The 16,664-nt window shown below is 45.4% G+C and overlaps 1 protein-coding gene across 1 annotated transcript; it reads right to left on the reverse strand.

Annotated features, from left to right (window-relative positions):
• Positions 1-556: 556 nt before the first annotated feature.
• Positions 557-16,144, reverse strand: Trappc3 (trafficking protein particle complex 3). Its single transcript, XM_008832128.2, has 5 exons — positions 15,972-16,144; positions 5,315-5,412; positions 4,471-4,570; positions 1,881-2,063; positions 557-1,292 (listed from the first exon to the last, which is right to left on the reverse strand). Exons 1-5 carry the CDS (start codon positions 16,011-16,013, stop codon positions 1,173-1,175), a joined length of 543 nt encoding a protein of 180 aa, XP_008830350.1. The 5' UTR covers positions 16,014-16,144; the 3' UTR covers positions 557-1,172.
• Positions 16,145-16,664: the final 520 nt, after the last annotated feature.

The raw sequence follows: 16,664 nt of genomic DNA on the forward strand, positions 1-16,664 counted from the left end.
CAAGGGAGGTGGGCAGTCCATTCTAGAGAATCAGTTCTCCCAAGACTAGACCCTGCAAACGACAGAAGCCTCCCTGAGATAAGCCCAACACAGAGGCAAAGCCATTGCCACGCACAACCTGGGACCTCCAGGGCGGGGGCTGTGTCGAGTGCAGCCACATACTGACACACAGCACCAAAAGAAAAGCTATTCCAAGCCACAGGCTGGGAGAGGGAACGGCAGGCCTGCTCCCTTCTCTAAGTACTAACCAGGCTTCAGAATATCCCAATCAAGAACACGGGCTCAGGGGCTGGAGAAGTGGCTCAGCTGTTATGAGCACTGGCTTCTCTTGCAAAGGACCTGGGTTTGGTTCCAGGGGATTCAACGTCCTCTTCTGGCCTCTGCAGGCACCGCATAACACAGGTACACTTATGTACATGTAGGCAAAACTCATACCACCTACAGAGTTGAATACAGCATCTGCCATGTGTGCTCAGTTAAGCCCCAGCACCAGGGCTTCCAGTCTTTGCCAGTCAAACTTGCCATCCATGCTGAGCAGAAAGAAAACATGACATGATTGGGATTTCACCAAGAATGTGTCTTTATTGAAGAATCTGTAAGAAAAAAGGATGGACCTTTTGTAAAAAGAGGAGACATTGCCCAGGACATCCCAGGGAGGAATGAGACCTGAGTGGCTTCCCAGAAGTCAGTGTTTCTGGCACGACCAGCTCCCGTGTCCTGGCAAGCACTCCAGTGTGTCACACTTCAGCCGGCAATTCCTACCCACCCCTTCCCAACCCCCTCCTCCCCTCCACAACCCTAGACTCCCTATAGCCATTTGCCAATGGCTTTATGAAGGCTCAGGAATAGATGTGCCAGGCTTGTCTCTTAATGGGGTCAAAGTGGATTTTGTTTTGGAAAATTCACAGGAATGTAAAATAGTTTGAGCTCTTTTAGTCCAACCAAGGGCAAGTACATCCAGCCCCTCTGAAGGGAAAGGGAGGAAAGAATTTCCCATCTGAAGTGCACACTTGTAGGGTAAATGGACTCTACAGTCTGCTCTTTATTAGCATGGAGAATGGAAATAAGGTTAGAAGAATATATAACATCGGTGTGAAGAGTCACTGAGTTCCAGAGCTGGGGCACTCGTTCCAGCAGGAGCCCCTCCTGGCTACCCAACAGTCCTGGGATGGTCATTCTTCTCCAGCTGGGAGATTGTCTTCAATCCGCCTAATGAACCTCATCCGGATTTCTGTCACTCCATCTCCTTTCAGAGTGTCCTGGACAAATTTGGCCTCCACAGCCATCTGGACCTGGGAAACAGAAAGGGTAGATGTCTAAGCACAGCCTCTGGGAACCACCCAGGGTGGGGGCTAGATCAGACAGCCATAACAGTCAAAACGGAAGGACGGGGGGACGGGGGGGATGTGAAAATGACTAAAATTCACTATATATTCACTATAAAAATTATGTGACTGTATGAAACTACCAAAAAAAATTTTAAAAAAGGAACTGGATTCCCATAGGGACAGGACTACCAGCTCCAAAGTTCTAATGCAGAAGACAGTGGCCTCAAGCTGGGAACATGGCATCCCACACCTGTAATCTTAGCACTTGAGTGGCAAAGGCTGAAGGCAAGTTCAGAGCCAACCTGGTCTACATAGTGAGTTCCAAGCTGTCATCAAGTAAACGGATCCGGGAACAGGTTGCTCTCTACTGCTGAGAGCAGTACTCCTCAGCTTTCACTGGGTGGAGACATCTGACTTGGCTCCTATCTCAGCAGCACTATCATCTCAGACAGGTAAGTAAGCCAAAACCCCTTTTCACTTCTTTATTAAGTTAAGCATTAACTAAAGCCCTACAGGGTTCAGATGCTCCAGAGGGTAAAGAGCTGTACTCACCATCTCCAAGGCTCCCCGTAACACCCCACACAAGAGATTGGAATAAATAAGGGATGAGTGGTTGTCAGGAAGCTCCACAAAGTCCACCAAGGGGTTGTTTTCCAAGATGAGGGAGAACTCATCACCAGCTGGGCTCCAATTTGTGATGCTTGGAGTAATGCCCAAGTACATCTTGAATGCCACCTGTCAGGGAACACACAGCAGCACTATGGGAAAGGTTGATGGGGACTGTAGAATTGGGAAGGTGACAGGAAAAAGAAGTTGCTCAGGATAAAACTGTAGCCTCCAAAAGCTTCAGAGATTCAGGGGGAAAGGGGAGTACCTATGCAGGATTCCATATGCCTCTCTTTCAAGGTATTATACAATTACCCTAACTCTATATGCCTATATTTCTCAATGGAAAGGCAGTTGCCGTGACCTGGAATCTAAATAGAGGCTGTAACCCTTGTCTCTGCCCTTGGGCTGTGGTATCTGAACCCATCTTCTTGAAAGTGAATACAGGTCACTGGGTAGAATTACCCTCAAGATGCCATTCCAAATCCCAACAAAGTTCTCTCCACTCTCAACCTTTTTAGGATTTGGGCATGGCTAGCATGCTTACAACTGAAAGAACAATCTTTTAGGTAACTAATATCAGAGCTATAGGTGTCACACCACTTATTAACACTAATATACAGCACAAATGTCAACACTAGTAAACACATGCACAATGCTATGTATTACGTAAGTGTGTTTATCTGCATGCTCATGTCTGTTGTTCTTTTACCCTGTGAGCTAGCTCTCTTTTATTTAAGGTTTATTGAAATTTTATCATTATCATTTTATAATTATATTGTAATTATGTGTGTATGTTTGTGTGTGGGTATGTACATGGTATATACACGTGAGTGCAGGTGCTCACAGAGGCCAGAGATGTCAGATCCCCTGAAACTGGAATTACAAGCAGTTGTGAATAGCCTGATGTGGGTGCTGGGAACCAAAACCAGGTCCTTTTTAAGTGCTGAGCTGATGGCTCTTAACTGCTGAGTCATCTCTTCAGGCCCCATTTTGTGTTTTGTTTTTTTGTTTTTTGGGTTTTGGGGGGGTTTTTTGGTCTTTTTGAGACAGGGTCTCCCCTGGATCCCCAGCTGGCCTGGAACTCGTTATGTAGACCAGGCTGGCCTTGGACTCACAGAGATCCACCTGCTTCTGCCTCCTGAGTGCTGGGATTAAAGGCATGTACCCCCATTCCCAGCTTTTTTTTTAAAAAAATATTTTTTTTTTTTTGTTTAATTTTTTTTTTTTTTTTTTTGTCTTTTTGAGACAGGGTCTCCCTATAGCCCAGCTGTCCTGAAACTCACTATGCAGACCAGGCTGGCTTTGAACTCACAGAGATCCGCCTGCCTCTGCCTCCCAAGTACTGGGATCAAAGGCATGCACTACCAAGCCCGGCTTATTTTTATTTTATGTGTATGAGTATTATGCCTATATATAGGTAAGGTAGGTGCACCTGTGTCGTGCAGTGCCTGCAGAGGTCAGAAGAGGGCATCAGCTCCCTAGAACTGGAGTTACAGGTGGTTGTTAGCCACCATGTGGGTGCTGGGAATTAAACCTGGGTCATCTATAAGAACAGTCAGTGCTCTTAACTGCTGAGACATCTCTCCAGCCCATTTTGGTTTTGGTTTTAGTTTTTTGGGGGTCTTTTTTAAGCAGGGCTTCCTGGAGCCCCAGCTGGCCTGGAACTCACAGAGATCCACCTGCCTCTGCCTCCCAAGTGTTGGACTACAGGCATGCATCACTACACCTGGCTATGTTTTGGGGTTTTTTTTTTTTTTTTTGAGACAAGCTCTTACTGTATCGCCCTGACTGGCCTGGAGTTTGCTACGTAGACCAGGCTGGCCTTGAACTTATTGCCTCTACTTTCAAGTGCTGGGTTTAAAGATGTGCACTACCACATCCAGCTAAAATGTGTACCCTTTCTAAAATTATTTTTAATTTTTATTTTTTGAATATGAGCATTTTGCCTGCATGGATGTAAGTGCACCATACAGGTAATGCCTGCAGAGCCCCCAGAACTGGAGTTATGGACAGTTGTTAGCCACCATGTGAGTACTGAGGACTGAACTTGGATCCTCTGCAAAAGCAGGCAGTGCTCTTAACTGCTAAGCCATCTCTCCAGCCCCTAAAATGTCTACTCTTAAATCCATGCATTATTCTTACATCTTCCCAGTGGAGGAAATGGAATTTTAATTTCAGTGAAACTGACTGACTGACTGACTTTGTTTGAGATAAGATCTCACTATGTAGCCCTGGCCTGGAACTCACTATAGAGACCAGGTTGGCCTCAAATTTTCTCTGATTCTACGCCAGCAGCCCAAGTGCTGAGACTTCAGGCTTGTGTCAACACACTCAGCTACAAAGGGGCTTTAATGCATAAGGATGACCCCAACCACTCCTTTTACAACATATTATTCCCAAACTACCAGAAAGGTTTCTTTGGCCCAAACAGCTGCCTAATCAGTCTTTTGGAAGATTAAGGGAGACAGAAAGAGAATAGGCAGTGCCTCTCAAAGGCAAACCTACAGCAGGGCCAAGTGGCCCAGGCAACAACCTTAGCAATGACATCTGCAGTTTCCCGAAAATCATGACATCTTCCAACATTTGAGCGTGCCAAAAAATCTTCAATCAGTCGGACTCCAATGTTATAGCCCCTGGGAAAGAAATTAGAGAACAGTCCATTAAGTGGTCAAATGTGTTATATCTGAACATAAGGCTAGTGTCGGAAAGGAAAAAATTAAAACATCCCCATAAACAAGTTCAGTGTGCTGGCTGGGCACACCTTTAATCCCAGCATTCAGGAGGCAGAGGCAGGTGGATCTCTGTGAGTTCAAGGCCAGCTGATCTACATAGTGAGTTCCAGGGCAGCTGGGGCTACAGGGAGACCCTGTCTCAAAAAGACAAAAAAAAGATAACATGTACAACAAGATACCTAATACAGCTGGATGTGATTGTGCATGCCTTTAAGCCCAGGACCTAGGAGGCAGAGACAGGCAGATCTCTGTGTGTTGAAGGCTAGCCTGGTCTACACAGTGAGTTCCAGGGCAGCTGGGACTACAGGGAGACCCTGTCTCAAAAGACCAAAAAAAAGACAGAAGATCCACTGGGCATGGTAGTACAAGCCTGTAATCCCAGCATTCACACTGAAGAGGGGGAGAGGGAGATCTTTGGGAGTTAAGGCAAGCCAGGGTAACATAAGCAGTCCTGTTTCAGACAGAGAGAGGGGGAAAGAAGAAAGAGAAGGGATAAAGAGGGAGTGGGGAGGGGCGAGGGGAAAAGAGAGAAAGGAAGAGACAGACAGACAGACAGACAGACAACTTATTCAAGGCTTCACAAGTCGACAGAGACTCAGAGTGCTGGGGAGCACGTTCCTTCTGCCTGCAAGGGTACGCACTTACATTTTGTCCAGTTGTTTATTTACATCTTCATCATTTTCATAGTCCTTACACAGCTGGGTGACAAGCGCTCCGTAGGTCAGGGTGAAGAGTTCAGAGCTCTACAAGAGATTCAAAAGGCAATCAGGACCAAGCAGCACAAAAGGAAAGGTTCAATGAGTTTGGATCAGCCTTGCCGCAACCGTTGGGATTCAAGGAAAGGCCATGTAGCTCCCTGTGCTGGAGACCAGCCCTGGACTGGCTGGATAATGTGGCACTCTAAAGTCAGCACGACAGGTTTACAACCACACTCACTGCAAACTGGCTGTAAAGGTTTCTTATGCACTGGGCAGTCATTATTCTAACACACCAAAGGAGGCTTTTGCCAACCCAGTCTCTACCATAGCTGCCAAGCCTATGCTTAGGTCATATGAATCTTCTGTGGGAGATTCACTAGAATTTGTGAAAGGCAGACCCAAGATAGAGATTTCTAAACCAGCCTCTGCATGTTGGCAGATGTGAACACTGGCTTCCACACACCTTAGAGTGATGCAGAGTTAAGCTGTACTCCCAAGGCTCACCAAAATGGGGGCGGGGGGGATGGTCCTTTTGACACACAACTAAAATGTTTCTAGAAAAGTGGGTAAAAAATAAAAAGATTAAAAATTTTTATTACATTTGTGTGCACACTTGTGGAAGTCAGAGGACAACTTGCAGGAGTAAGTTCTTTCCTTCTACCTTTACCCACTGAGCCATCTCATTGATCTAGAATGCAATTTTGTATATACTTGGCACACAAGACTGACCTAAAATGGTTTCTATTACAACCTCAGTTAAAATCACAGAAATCGTTTCAGATAAAGAATCCTACTTAGAGAAACACTGCCAGACAAGGGAAACCTTCCTTTGAGTTGTTGGCCAGGGTAGTCCAAGAGACTCCCAAAATTACACAGGCTATTGCCACAGCCCTTGATTGCCTCCCAAAACTTGATAAGACCCTATTGCTGAAGACAGATCATACTTTGGACATAGGATCTGGAGCAATGGAGCGGGAACTGACCTGGAAGCCCCTTCCCCTGAAGGCTAGCTCTCATAGCTTTGGAGAGTACTACGCAAACTGGTAAGGGAGAATATCAACCAATGGCCCAACCTGTTTCAAGGCCTAAAATCCACATCAATGACCAGCACAGCAAACAACATTGGTGCAGTAGTGGCACTTTTATCTTGGGGGTAATCCACAGCTGCCTAATTGGACTTAAAGCCAATCCTCAATGGGAGGAAACTCATGTCTGGTACTATAAACCTAGCCAAATACACATATCTGGAGAGGTCATAGATCTTAGAGAAAACCCCAAGGCTCTCATATCCCTAGACAAATGTAATTTCTTACTGTGTGCAAAATATGGATCCTTAAATTTACAGACAAGTATCCCAGTCACCACCCATCAAATAACTTGTTTTCAACAGGCAGATTATTACAAAGTTACACCACTGGTCACACAGAGGATTCTCTGTCAATTGCCCAAGCCTAAGTGGCACATTTAGGATGCAACCTCTACACAGAACATAGAACAAGGGATGAAGAGAACACTAGTGCATCTTTCAAGTCTCCTCAATGAAGCTCCCTCATGCAACAGGGGGTAAGAAACACAAAAGGACACAAATGGCCAAAATGTAGCGAATAAGAGTCAGCAGAGTGTGGGTCTTTGGACAAGACTCCTATATTGAGGTCTACCTACCCAGGGCTCAAGGACCAACTTGGAAGAGGGGGCAAAACATTGTAAGTGCCAGGGAGGAGGTGCATGACCATACAGAAACAGTCCTACAGGTGCCTGGGACCACCCTTCTCATACAAACCTACAGCAATGGTGTCAGCATGCACAAGACCCGTGCAAACTTAGGCAGACAAAACCCAGCACAGAACTGTGGAAGTGAACACTAAGCCCAATCTTAGTTGAAGAATTTTTGGCAGCTGCTTACTGCTGGGTGAGGAAGAGCTGATCTTCTTGAAGGGAGAGACCAGATAGGTGACTAAACCCCAGTGGATGAACTTGCACTAAGGGACATCTTGGGACACTAACTTTACATGACAGGCCTTAATACAAATGACAGAATGTATGAACTCCCATGGGAGGCTATGGGAGGTGCCAAAGGGGAAGGGGAAAAGGGATATAAACATGATTTTATGTATGAAATACACAAAAATTGAATAAAAAGTTTATACAGAAAAGAATCCTGCTTAGGCCAGTTGTGGTGGCTCGATCTAGTAGGATATGCTGAAGAGATAGAGGCAGGAGGATCACAAGGTTCCTGCTTGGCAGGACAAGGTGCTGGAGAGATGGCTTAACTGTTAAAAGCATGTACTCTTCTTGCAGAGGACCCAAATTCAGCTCCCAGAACTCACCTCAGACAGTTCACAACTGCCTGCAATTCCAAAGAGTCACCATCTCAGGCTTTCACAGGCATCTACACTGATGTGCATGTACCCACACGCACAGAGACACACAGACACATAATTTAAAATAATAAAAATAAACCTTTGATGGTTTAGTGGGTAAAGACACTTGCTGATAAGCATGATGACCTGAGTTTGATCCCCAGGATCTACTTGGAAGGAGAGAACTGAATCCTGCAAGCAGTCCTCTGACCAACCCATACATGCCATGGTACTCTCATGCACACATTAAATAAATACACGTAAAAACTTTTCTTTTCTTTCTTTTTTTTTTTTTTTTTTTGGTCTTTTTGAGACAGGGTCTCCCTATAGCCCTAGCTGTCCTGGATTCACTATGGAGACCAGGCTGGCCTTGAACTTACAGAGATCCGCCTGCCTCTGCCTCCCCTCTGCTGGGATTAAAGTCGTTCACCACCACGCCAAAAACTTTTCTTTAAAAGAAAAACACGGGGCTGGAGAGACGGCTCAATGGTTAAGAACACTGGTTGTTCTTGCAGAAGACCCGGGTTCGAATCCCAGAACCCACATGGCAGCTAACAACTGTCCGTAACTCCAGTTCCAGGGGGTCCGACAGCCTCTTCTGACCTCCTCAGGCATTGCACGACATGGGTGCACTTACTTACATGCAGGCAATACATGCATACACATAACATAATAATAATATTTTTTTAATTAAAAAAAAACAAAACACATATGATTTCAGTGTGGCTAGTGAGGTCTACCTAGCTTGACTTTAAGTTCAGACTGGGCTGATGATGCAGAGTTCAGTGGCACAGTGCTTGCCTAGCATGCACAAGGCCTTCAGTTTTGATCTCTAGGACCACACACACACACATACACAAAGAATCCTGTTCGCTACCTACCAAGAAATGAGAGCAGTTTGGGAGAATGGCAAACACAGGACTGCAGGCAGTGGACAAGACATTATCAGAGTTAAAGTGAGAACCATGTTGGTGTTTTTGTGGGGATGGGGATTGAACCCAGGGCTTTGTATATGCCAGGCAAGTGCTCTGCTACTGAGCTACATCCCTAGCCCTGAAAAACATGTTAACAGATGCTGGGCCTGGCGGCCCATGCCTTTAATCCCAGGAGGCAGAGGCAGGTGGATCTCTATGAGTTCAAGGTCAGCCTGGTCTACATAGTGAGATCCAAAAAAACAAAAAAACAAAAAAACAAAAAAAAAAACAAAAAAGAAATACGTTAACAGCAGCACATTTAGACCAATGGATTCAATGGATTCCTTTCCTTTAGAAATGGGGATGGAAAGAAAAAAAATTCCACCAACCATTCCCTTCTGAATGGAGGCTTGTCAAACCTGGAGGAGAGCACTCTGTGACTTCAAGTCTTCTGGGAAAGAAAGTCCAAGATGCATTAAAAGCCCAGGATCTTACAATTCAGTGCTCCTCACATCACATACTGGGTGTTGGGGTCACTGCAAGAATAACTCTAATACTTTCTCCTTAGATACAACTTTCTTGGGGCTACTGAAATGGTTCAGTGGTTAAGAGCACTCACTGCTCTTGCAGAGGACCCGGGTTCAACTCCTAGCACCTAGCACCTAGTTCCTAGTTCTCACATGGCAGCTAACAACCGTCTATAACTCTAGTTCTGGGGGATGCCCTCTTCTGATCTCCATGAGCATTACACGACATGGGTGCACTTACATACATGTAGGCAATACACTCATACACAAAAAATAAATACTTCTAAAAAATTCTACTTTTGTCATCTCATTTTGCATCCCATAAAACTCAGCAAAGCAGGAGCCGGGTGTGGTGGCGCATGCCTGCAGTCCCAGCACTTGGGAGGCAGAGGCAGGCGGATCTCTGTGAGTTCAAGGCCAGCCTGGTCTACATAGTGAGTTCCAGGACAGCTGGGGCTACAGGGAGACCCTGCTTCAAAAAGACAAAAAAAAAAAAACAAAAAAAACAAAACAAACAAACAAACAAACAAAAAAAACCCTCAGCAAAGCAGAAAGGTCCTCATTAGACGACAAAGACTATGGAGATTAAATAATCTGCTAAGGTTAAACAGCTAATTACTGGTGAAAGTAATTTGGGGGGACAAAACCAAATGTTTCCTAGTCAATGTTCAGTCTATCCTCTTTCCCACAATTGCAATATTAATAACATCCTCCCTCAAAAAAAAATCAATTTCTTTATCAGAAAGCTCTTTGAAGTCAACTAAAACAGTCAGCTCAGGGCATCTCCAAGAGACCTTTTACCAAGCATGGCAATTGCAGAGAAGCTATTACAGAGGCGAATGAGTTTTTAGTAAAGTCAAGGGCTTGGCACAAGAATGGCTTGGGCATGAATGGATGGAGACAATCCAGCAGTTACCAGTCCGGAGAGTTGGCACCACTGCATTAAATCAGGAGAGTTTTCCTTCCATTATTAATGAGCCCTTGGATAGAGACTCCAAGAACCTCTGCCCACCATGTGCCAAGTAACATGCAAATCACAACATCATCAAGTCTCTTACATATGCAGCTCCCCCAGTTCACCAGTGAAAAAGTTAGGGTCCTAGACAGATCTGCTCCTGGCCAGTCAATACACTTGGAATCTGGAGATTAGCATGCAGTCTGTCCATGAACCAGGTTATTTAGGACAATAGGCAGCACAAACCTCTAATTCAAAGGTCTTCTAGTTTTTAAATAGAAGTGGGGCTATGATAAAGCAAAATAAAAATCATTCACTCAACATTTACTGTGTACTAGAGACTATCAAATAGGACAGAGACAGATAATACAGTCAAATAAATAAAATACACATGGTTTTCCACATGGCGAAAGTGCTCTGGAGAAAAAGAACTAAAGGAAACTGAGGGCATTTCTGTTCATGCATGTATGCGTACTTGGAGTGCTAATGTAAAATAGGGCAGTCAGGGAAGGCCTCACTAAGGGATACTCGTGTGAAGACCTGAATGTACATGAAGACTAGGAACCCCACCAATAAGGCCAGCTGACAGTGCCACCTGTGTTCTAGGCCACTGTCATATTGCTAGCTTTGCATGCGTTTTCAAATAATCCTCAGAACAGCCCTATAATATTAATATGTGTACTATTACTACATTCTTTATTAAAAAAAAAAAAAAAAAAAAAAAAGGAAGATGAGCCAGGCGTAGTGGCACACACCTTTGATCCCAGTAGTTGGGAGGTAGAGGCAAGCGGATCTCTGTGAGTTCAAAGCCAGCCTAGTCTACATAGTGAGTTCCAGGACAGCTGGGGCTACAGGGAAACCCTGTCTCAAAAAGACCAAAAAAAAAAAAAAAATTAAAATAAAAAAATATTTAAGAAGAAAGATGATGGATGATGAAACTGGTGCTCAAAACCATCAAGAAATTTGCGAAGCTGAGGATGTAGCTCATGGCAGGGCATTGCCTAGCATGTATCTAGGCCCTGAGTTTGATCCCCAGCACCAGGAAGGAAGGGAGGAAGGGAGTAGGGTGAGGCAAATATCCAAGGTCACATAGCAAATAAGCAATATAATCAGGATTGAGTGCCAAGCCAGTCAGTACAATACCGTTTGGGTACATTTTTGTCTCACACAGAGTACATGCTTATTAAGGTCAGGAGCTAGGACTTCATTCCTGAATCTTCCACAGCCCCTAAAAGAACTTTGTACATTGGGGCTGAGGTAAAGTGTGCTGGATAGATGGAATGTTTCTGTTAGCAGACTAAAACCAGAGACTTGATTACCTGAGCATGTTAATCATTCAGGTCTTAAAAGGCTTACATGAGGGGCTGGAGACATGGCTCAGCTGTTAAGAACACTGACTGTTCTTTCAGAAGACCCAGGTTCAAATCCCAGCACCCACATGGCAGCTAACAACTGTCCATAACTCCAGTTCCAGGGGATCCAACAGCCTCTTCTGTCCTCCACGGGCATTGCCCGACACGGGTGCACTTACCTACATGCAAGCATAACACTCATACACATAAAATAAAAATAATATTATTTTTTTAGAAAAAAAAAAGGCTTACAGGAAACACAGTAATTACCTGCACAAGGCTAGACTGGCTGGAAAGAGAGCCACTGAAGGAGAAGACTCCCCAAAGGGGGCGGGGAGGAATGGGGGATGTCAGAACCAACTACTGAGACCAGATGGCTCAGCCTGTAAAGGTGTTTGCTGTCAAGCCTGATGACCTGAGTTAGATACCCAGAACAAAATTGGTAATGGGAGAGAACTGACTCCTACAGTTGGTTACCTCCACACAAGTCACACTAGAGCTGCAGCACACAAGACACACACACTCCCACGAAACAAATAAATCTATGTAAGCTGCACCTGGTGGCACACACCTTTAGTCCCAGCACTCAAGAGTCAGAGGCAGGCAGATCTCTGTGAATCCAAGGTCAGCCTGGTCTACAAAATGAGTTCCAGGCCAGCTGGGGCTACAGGGAGACTCTGTCTCAAAAAGACCTAAATAAATAAATAAATTTATGTAAAAACAGAAAGAAAAAAAGTAGGTAGTAGCTAGGTATGGTGGCACGTGCCTGTATCCTCAGCACTGGGGAGATTGAGGCAGGAAAATTAGAAGTTAGAAGCAGGCCTGTGCTACACAGTAAATGCTTAAACACATACCTACACGCAGAGTGGCCACAGAGGATCATGTCGCCAAGCCCTGCATTGGCACCAGTAGGAAATGAGTAAGAAGAAGCATTCAGACCCTCATTCTGATCATTCAAGCAATATGTGGGCTGTCTAGTGCCAGGCACTGTTCTAGACACTAGGACTAGGGGAACAAACAAAACTAACTCCCACCCTCCTTGAGTTTACACTGACAAGGGAGAGACTGAAAATAAACAAGTAAATATATAATTCATAATGAAATATTAAAATGAAACAGACCGTGCTATAAAAAAATCAGCATAGAGGAAGGGACAGATAAATAGTCAGGTGCCTGGGAAGGCTTCTCTGAGGTTGTAAGATCTGAGCATGTATGAGCAGCCGGCTAGGTGAGATCTAGGGGAAGGCAGGTTCAAACAGAGACAGCAGTTGTCAAAGCTTTGAGGGCTGGAGCTGCTGGCCTCCCTAATTACCTCACTTCAGGAAGTTAACACAGAAAGGGGTGGCTGCAGGTACATGCCAACACAATATTAAACATCTCAATACTGGGGCTGCAGAGATGGCTCAGCAGTTAAAAGAACTGGCTGATCTTACAGAGAACTCAGGTTTGCTTCCCAGCATCCACATGGCAGCTAACAACCATCTGTAAGTACAGTTTCAGGGGATCTGACTCCCTCTTCTGGTCTCTGAGGGCACATGGGTACATTTAAATACATGCAAGCAATACACTCATACACATAAAATAAAAATTAAAAAAAAATTTTAAGCACTTGGGAGGCAGAGGCAGGCAAATCTTTGTGAGTTTGAGGACAACCTGGTCTACATGTAAGTTCCAGGCCAGCTGGGGCTATAGGGAGACCCTGTCTCAGAAAGAAAAAAAAAGGGGGGGGGGGTTCAATACTGATTCTAAGAGAAAAAAATATATACAACATTGAGAGCAAGATACCAAAATTAAGGAATATCTCTGCTCATATCAGCTAAAGAAATACCATCCCTATCTCACCTAATCTTAGGTGGGCATCACTGTCCTCGCCTCAAAGACAAGGAAACTAAGAATCAGTTGAGAATGCCAATCAGTATGCGTGCATTTCCTCTACATGACACAGCTTTCTAGCACAACACTCTCTTCTAAACTATTGTTACTTCTTCCAGGGATTTTTCCCTTCTCTTCTTTTCTGTCTCTGTCTCTCTCTGTCTCTCTGTCTCTCTCTGTCTCTCTGTCTCTCTCTCTGTCTCTCTCTCTCTCTCTCTCTCTCTCTCTCTCTCTCTCTCTGTGTGTGTGTGTGTTTTGCTGGAGATCAAGCCCAGGGCCTTGTGCATATAAAACATGCCAACAAGCACATAACTGTTCAGCTACACCCTCAGTCCCTGCCCCAAAATTAATTTTTAATTAAAATTTATTGGGGCTGGAGAGAAGGCTCAGCAGTTAAGAATATTGGCTGCTCTTGCAGAGAACCGGGGTTTGAATCCCAGCACCCACATGGCGGTTAACAACTGTTCATAACTCAACAACTGTTTCTAACTCCAGTTCCAGGGGCTCTGACACCCTCTTTTGACCTCTACAGGCGCTGCATGACATGGGTGCACTTACATTCATGCAGGCAATACATGCATACACATAAAATAAAAATGCCACATGGGTGCCGGGATTCAAACCTGGGTCTTCTGAAAGAACAGTGTTCTTAACTACTGAGCCATCTCTCCACCCCACATGGGTATACTTATATATATGCAGGCAAAACACTCATACCAATAAAATAAAAATAAATAAAATGTTTGAAAAATACAAAAGATAATAAGTATTGGTGGGGATATGGGGAGAGGGGACCCAATCACTGCACAGTCAGAAAGATCCACCTGCCTCTGCCTCCCAAGTGCTGGGATTAAAGGCATGCACCACCACGCCCGGCTAAAATTTATTTTTATGCGTTTGAAAATTTATTTATTTTTATGAGCATTTTGCTCATGTACTACATTTGTACAGTATGTGCAGTATCTGCAGGGGCCAGAAAAGGGTGTCAGATCTCCTGGAACAGTAGTTACAGACAACTGTAAGCCACCATGTGGGTGCTGGGAACTGAACCCAGCTCCTCTGCAATAGCAGAAACTGCTGAGCCATCTCTCCAGTCCCCAAACAGAATTCTCAACCTGACAGAGTATCTTAAGAGGCCCACAAATCTCTGGAAAATGGAAAGAAATATATGTATATATTTGCAGGTTTTTGTTTTGTTTTTGTAGTGCTGGAGATCAAACCCAGTTTCAGTCACTATATATGTGTTTATTTAATATTTGTGCAGAGATGATCACTTGCTATCATCAGTTTCTTAAAAAAGGTCTGAGAGAGAGAAAAGGTTAAGAGCTATTCTAGAATATCAGGGCTTCCCTGCAGCCCATTTTTGGTGGCTGGGGCTGTTCCTGGTATAAGATACAAAGGTGTGAAGGAAGTTTAATCATCCTGTTTAGAGAGTATCAGCATAGAGTTCCTGATCTGTCTAGCATGCAACCTCAGATACTGGGGTTGTCTTTTGGTACAGAGAACTGAACTCAGAGCTTCCTGTATATGCACTCTGCCAGTGAGCTAATCCCCAACCTGATGTTCAGTTTGTGTGTGTGTGTGTGTGTGTGTGTGTGTGTGTGTGTGAGAGAGAGAGAGAGAGAGAGAGAGAGAGAGAGAGAGAGAGAGTGAGTTTTGAGACAGGGTCTCACATAGCCCAGGCTGGCCTCCATCTCACTATACGCTGAGCACGGCCCTTCCTCTACCATCCCAATGCCAAAATTACAGGCATGAGCCACCAAGCCTGATTTATATGGTGCTGGGAATTAAACCCAGGGTTTGGTGCATGCTAGGAAATACTCTACCAACTGAGCTACAGTTCTAAATTCCAAAACAAAGACAAGGCATGAACAGTCCTGAAAAAGTTAGACTATGCCAAAGCAAAGAAACATCTACTAGGCTTCTCTTAGCTTGTAGAAAACTGGTATCCACCTAACTCTCCAGACCAAGACCAACTTTGAGGGCTTATATGCTATCTCACTACTCCCAGGACAGGAAGAGAACCACCCCAATTCACCCCCACTTCTTCCCACCATTAGAGTGGTGAGACTGGTAACTTTGGCCTATCCCTTAATCCACTGGATGGAAAATTCCTTTCTGCCAACACCACTATCTGAGCTAGTCTCATAATGCCCCAAACAGTGAGGGATCATAAGCACAGTAGTCTGAAGCATTCGCTCTCATTGGATAGACATGAGTTCAAATTCTCTCATTCTAGGTGTAAATTTGGGTATCACATAACCTTCCTGGGCTGTAAAAGGGCCTATTATCCACCCACCTAGTAGGGTTACCTTGTGAATCAAATGAAATAATGTACGTAAAGTACTTGGTCTAAGTACCAAGCACACAGTAAGAGACCTGTAAGTGGTAGTTACTGTTACTGATTACCGTCGCTTTTGTTGGTCCACTTAGGAAAACCCGGGCATGGGGGCGGGGGTGAGACACCTCAGGGGTCCTCCAACCTGCCCAAGCTAGACATCTAGAATGACCCGCCAGGCGACCTCCCCATCAGAGCAGGACCCTGTGCCAAACGCCAGCACCAGGCCCCTTCCCCAAGGCGCTGCAATTCCGCCTCGCCCGCCGGGTCACGCGCTCCAAGTTACCATTTTCTTGCTCTCGGTGCCACGGTTCGCCTGCCTCGACATGGTGCCAGTTGCCCCACGCCGCCTCACCTCCTCGCAGTCCTGTTCCGCGACCCCGCTAGAAGCGGATTCAACCCAGCCGCGGCCCCTCAGCCTCCGGGACTGACGGCCCCGCCTCACCGCGCCTGCGCGTCTCGGCGCGATTCTCCACGGGACTTGTAGTTTGGCCCACAAAGGTCGGACTACAGCACCCGACAGCCCCACCGGAAGCCCCGCCCATTGCTCAGCGGAACTACGGCTCCTGGAATTCCGCGAGCGCGGCCTGCTTGCCGGGGCATTCTGGTCGCTAGGTGGCGTCCGCACCTTGCGGTAGTCCTGCGTCATCCACACTGTGTCCTCTCCTCCCCCACGCCTGGCTCCGTGATGCTCTGCAAATTCCTCTCTCTCCCAGATTGGTCTTGGAAAGTCCCTCCTTTGAACTAGTTTCTGCTGCAGTTCAGCTCCAGAAGCTCCCAGGATGTCCCGGAAAACTAGCCATGGCTCATATATAAATCTAAATTCACTGTCAAAAGTTTAAATGACCACCTACTATAAGTCAGGCTAGTGGCTTTCTCTTAAAACTGTCATCTGTTCCCAAACCCCAAAAACAGCCAGCCCCTGCCTCCTACCACCTGTGGCCTAGTGATCCAGTCTTTTAAAGTCCAAGTCACTTGT

This window comes from Nannospalax galili, unplaced genomic scaffold (assembly GCF_000622305.1).
Source record: "Nannospalax galili isolate Female #2095 unplaced genomic scaffold, S.galili_v1.0 scaffold1055, whole genome shotgun sequence".
NCBI lineage: Eukaryota > Metazoa > Chordata > Mammalia > Rodentia > Spalacidae > Nannospalax > Nannospalax galili.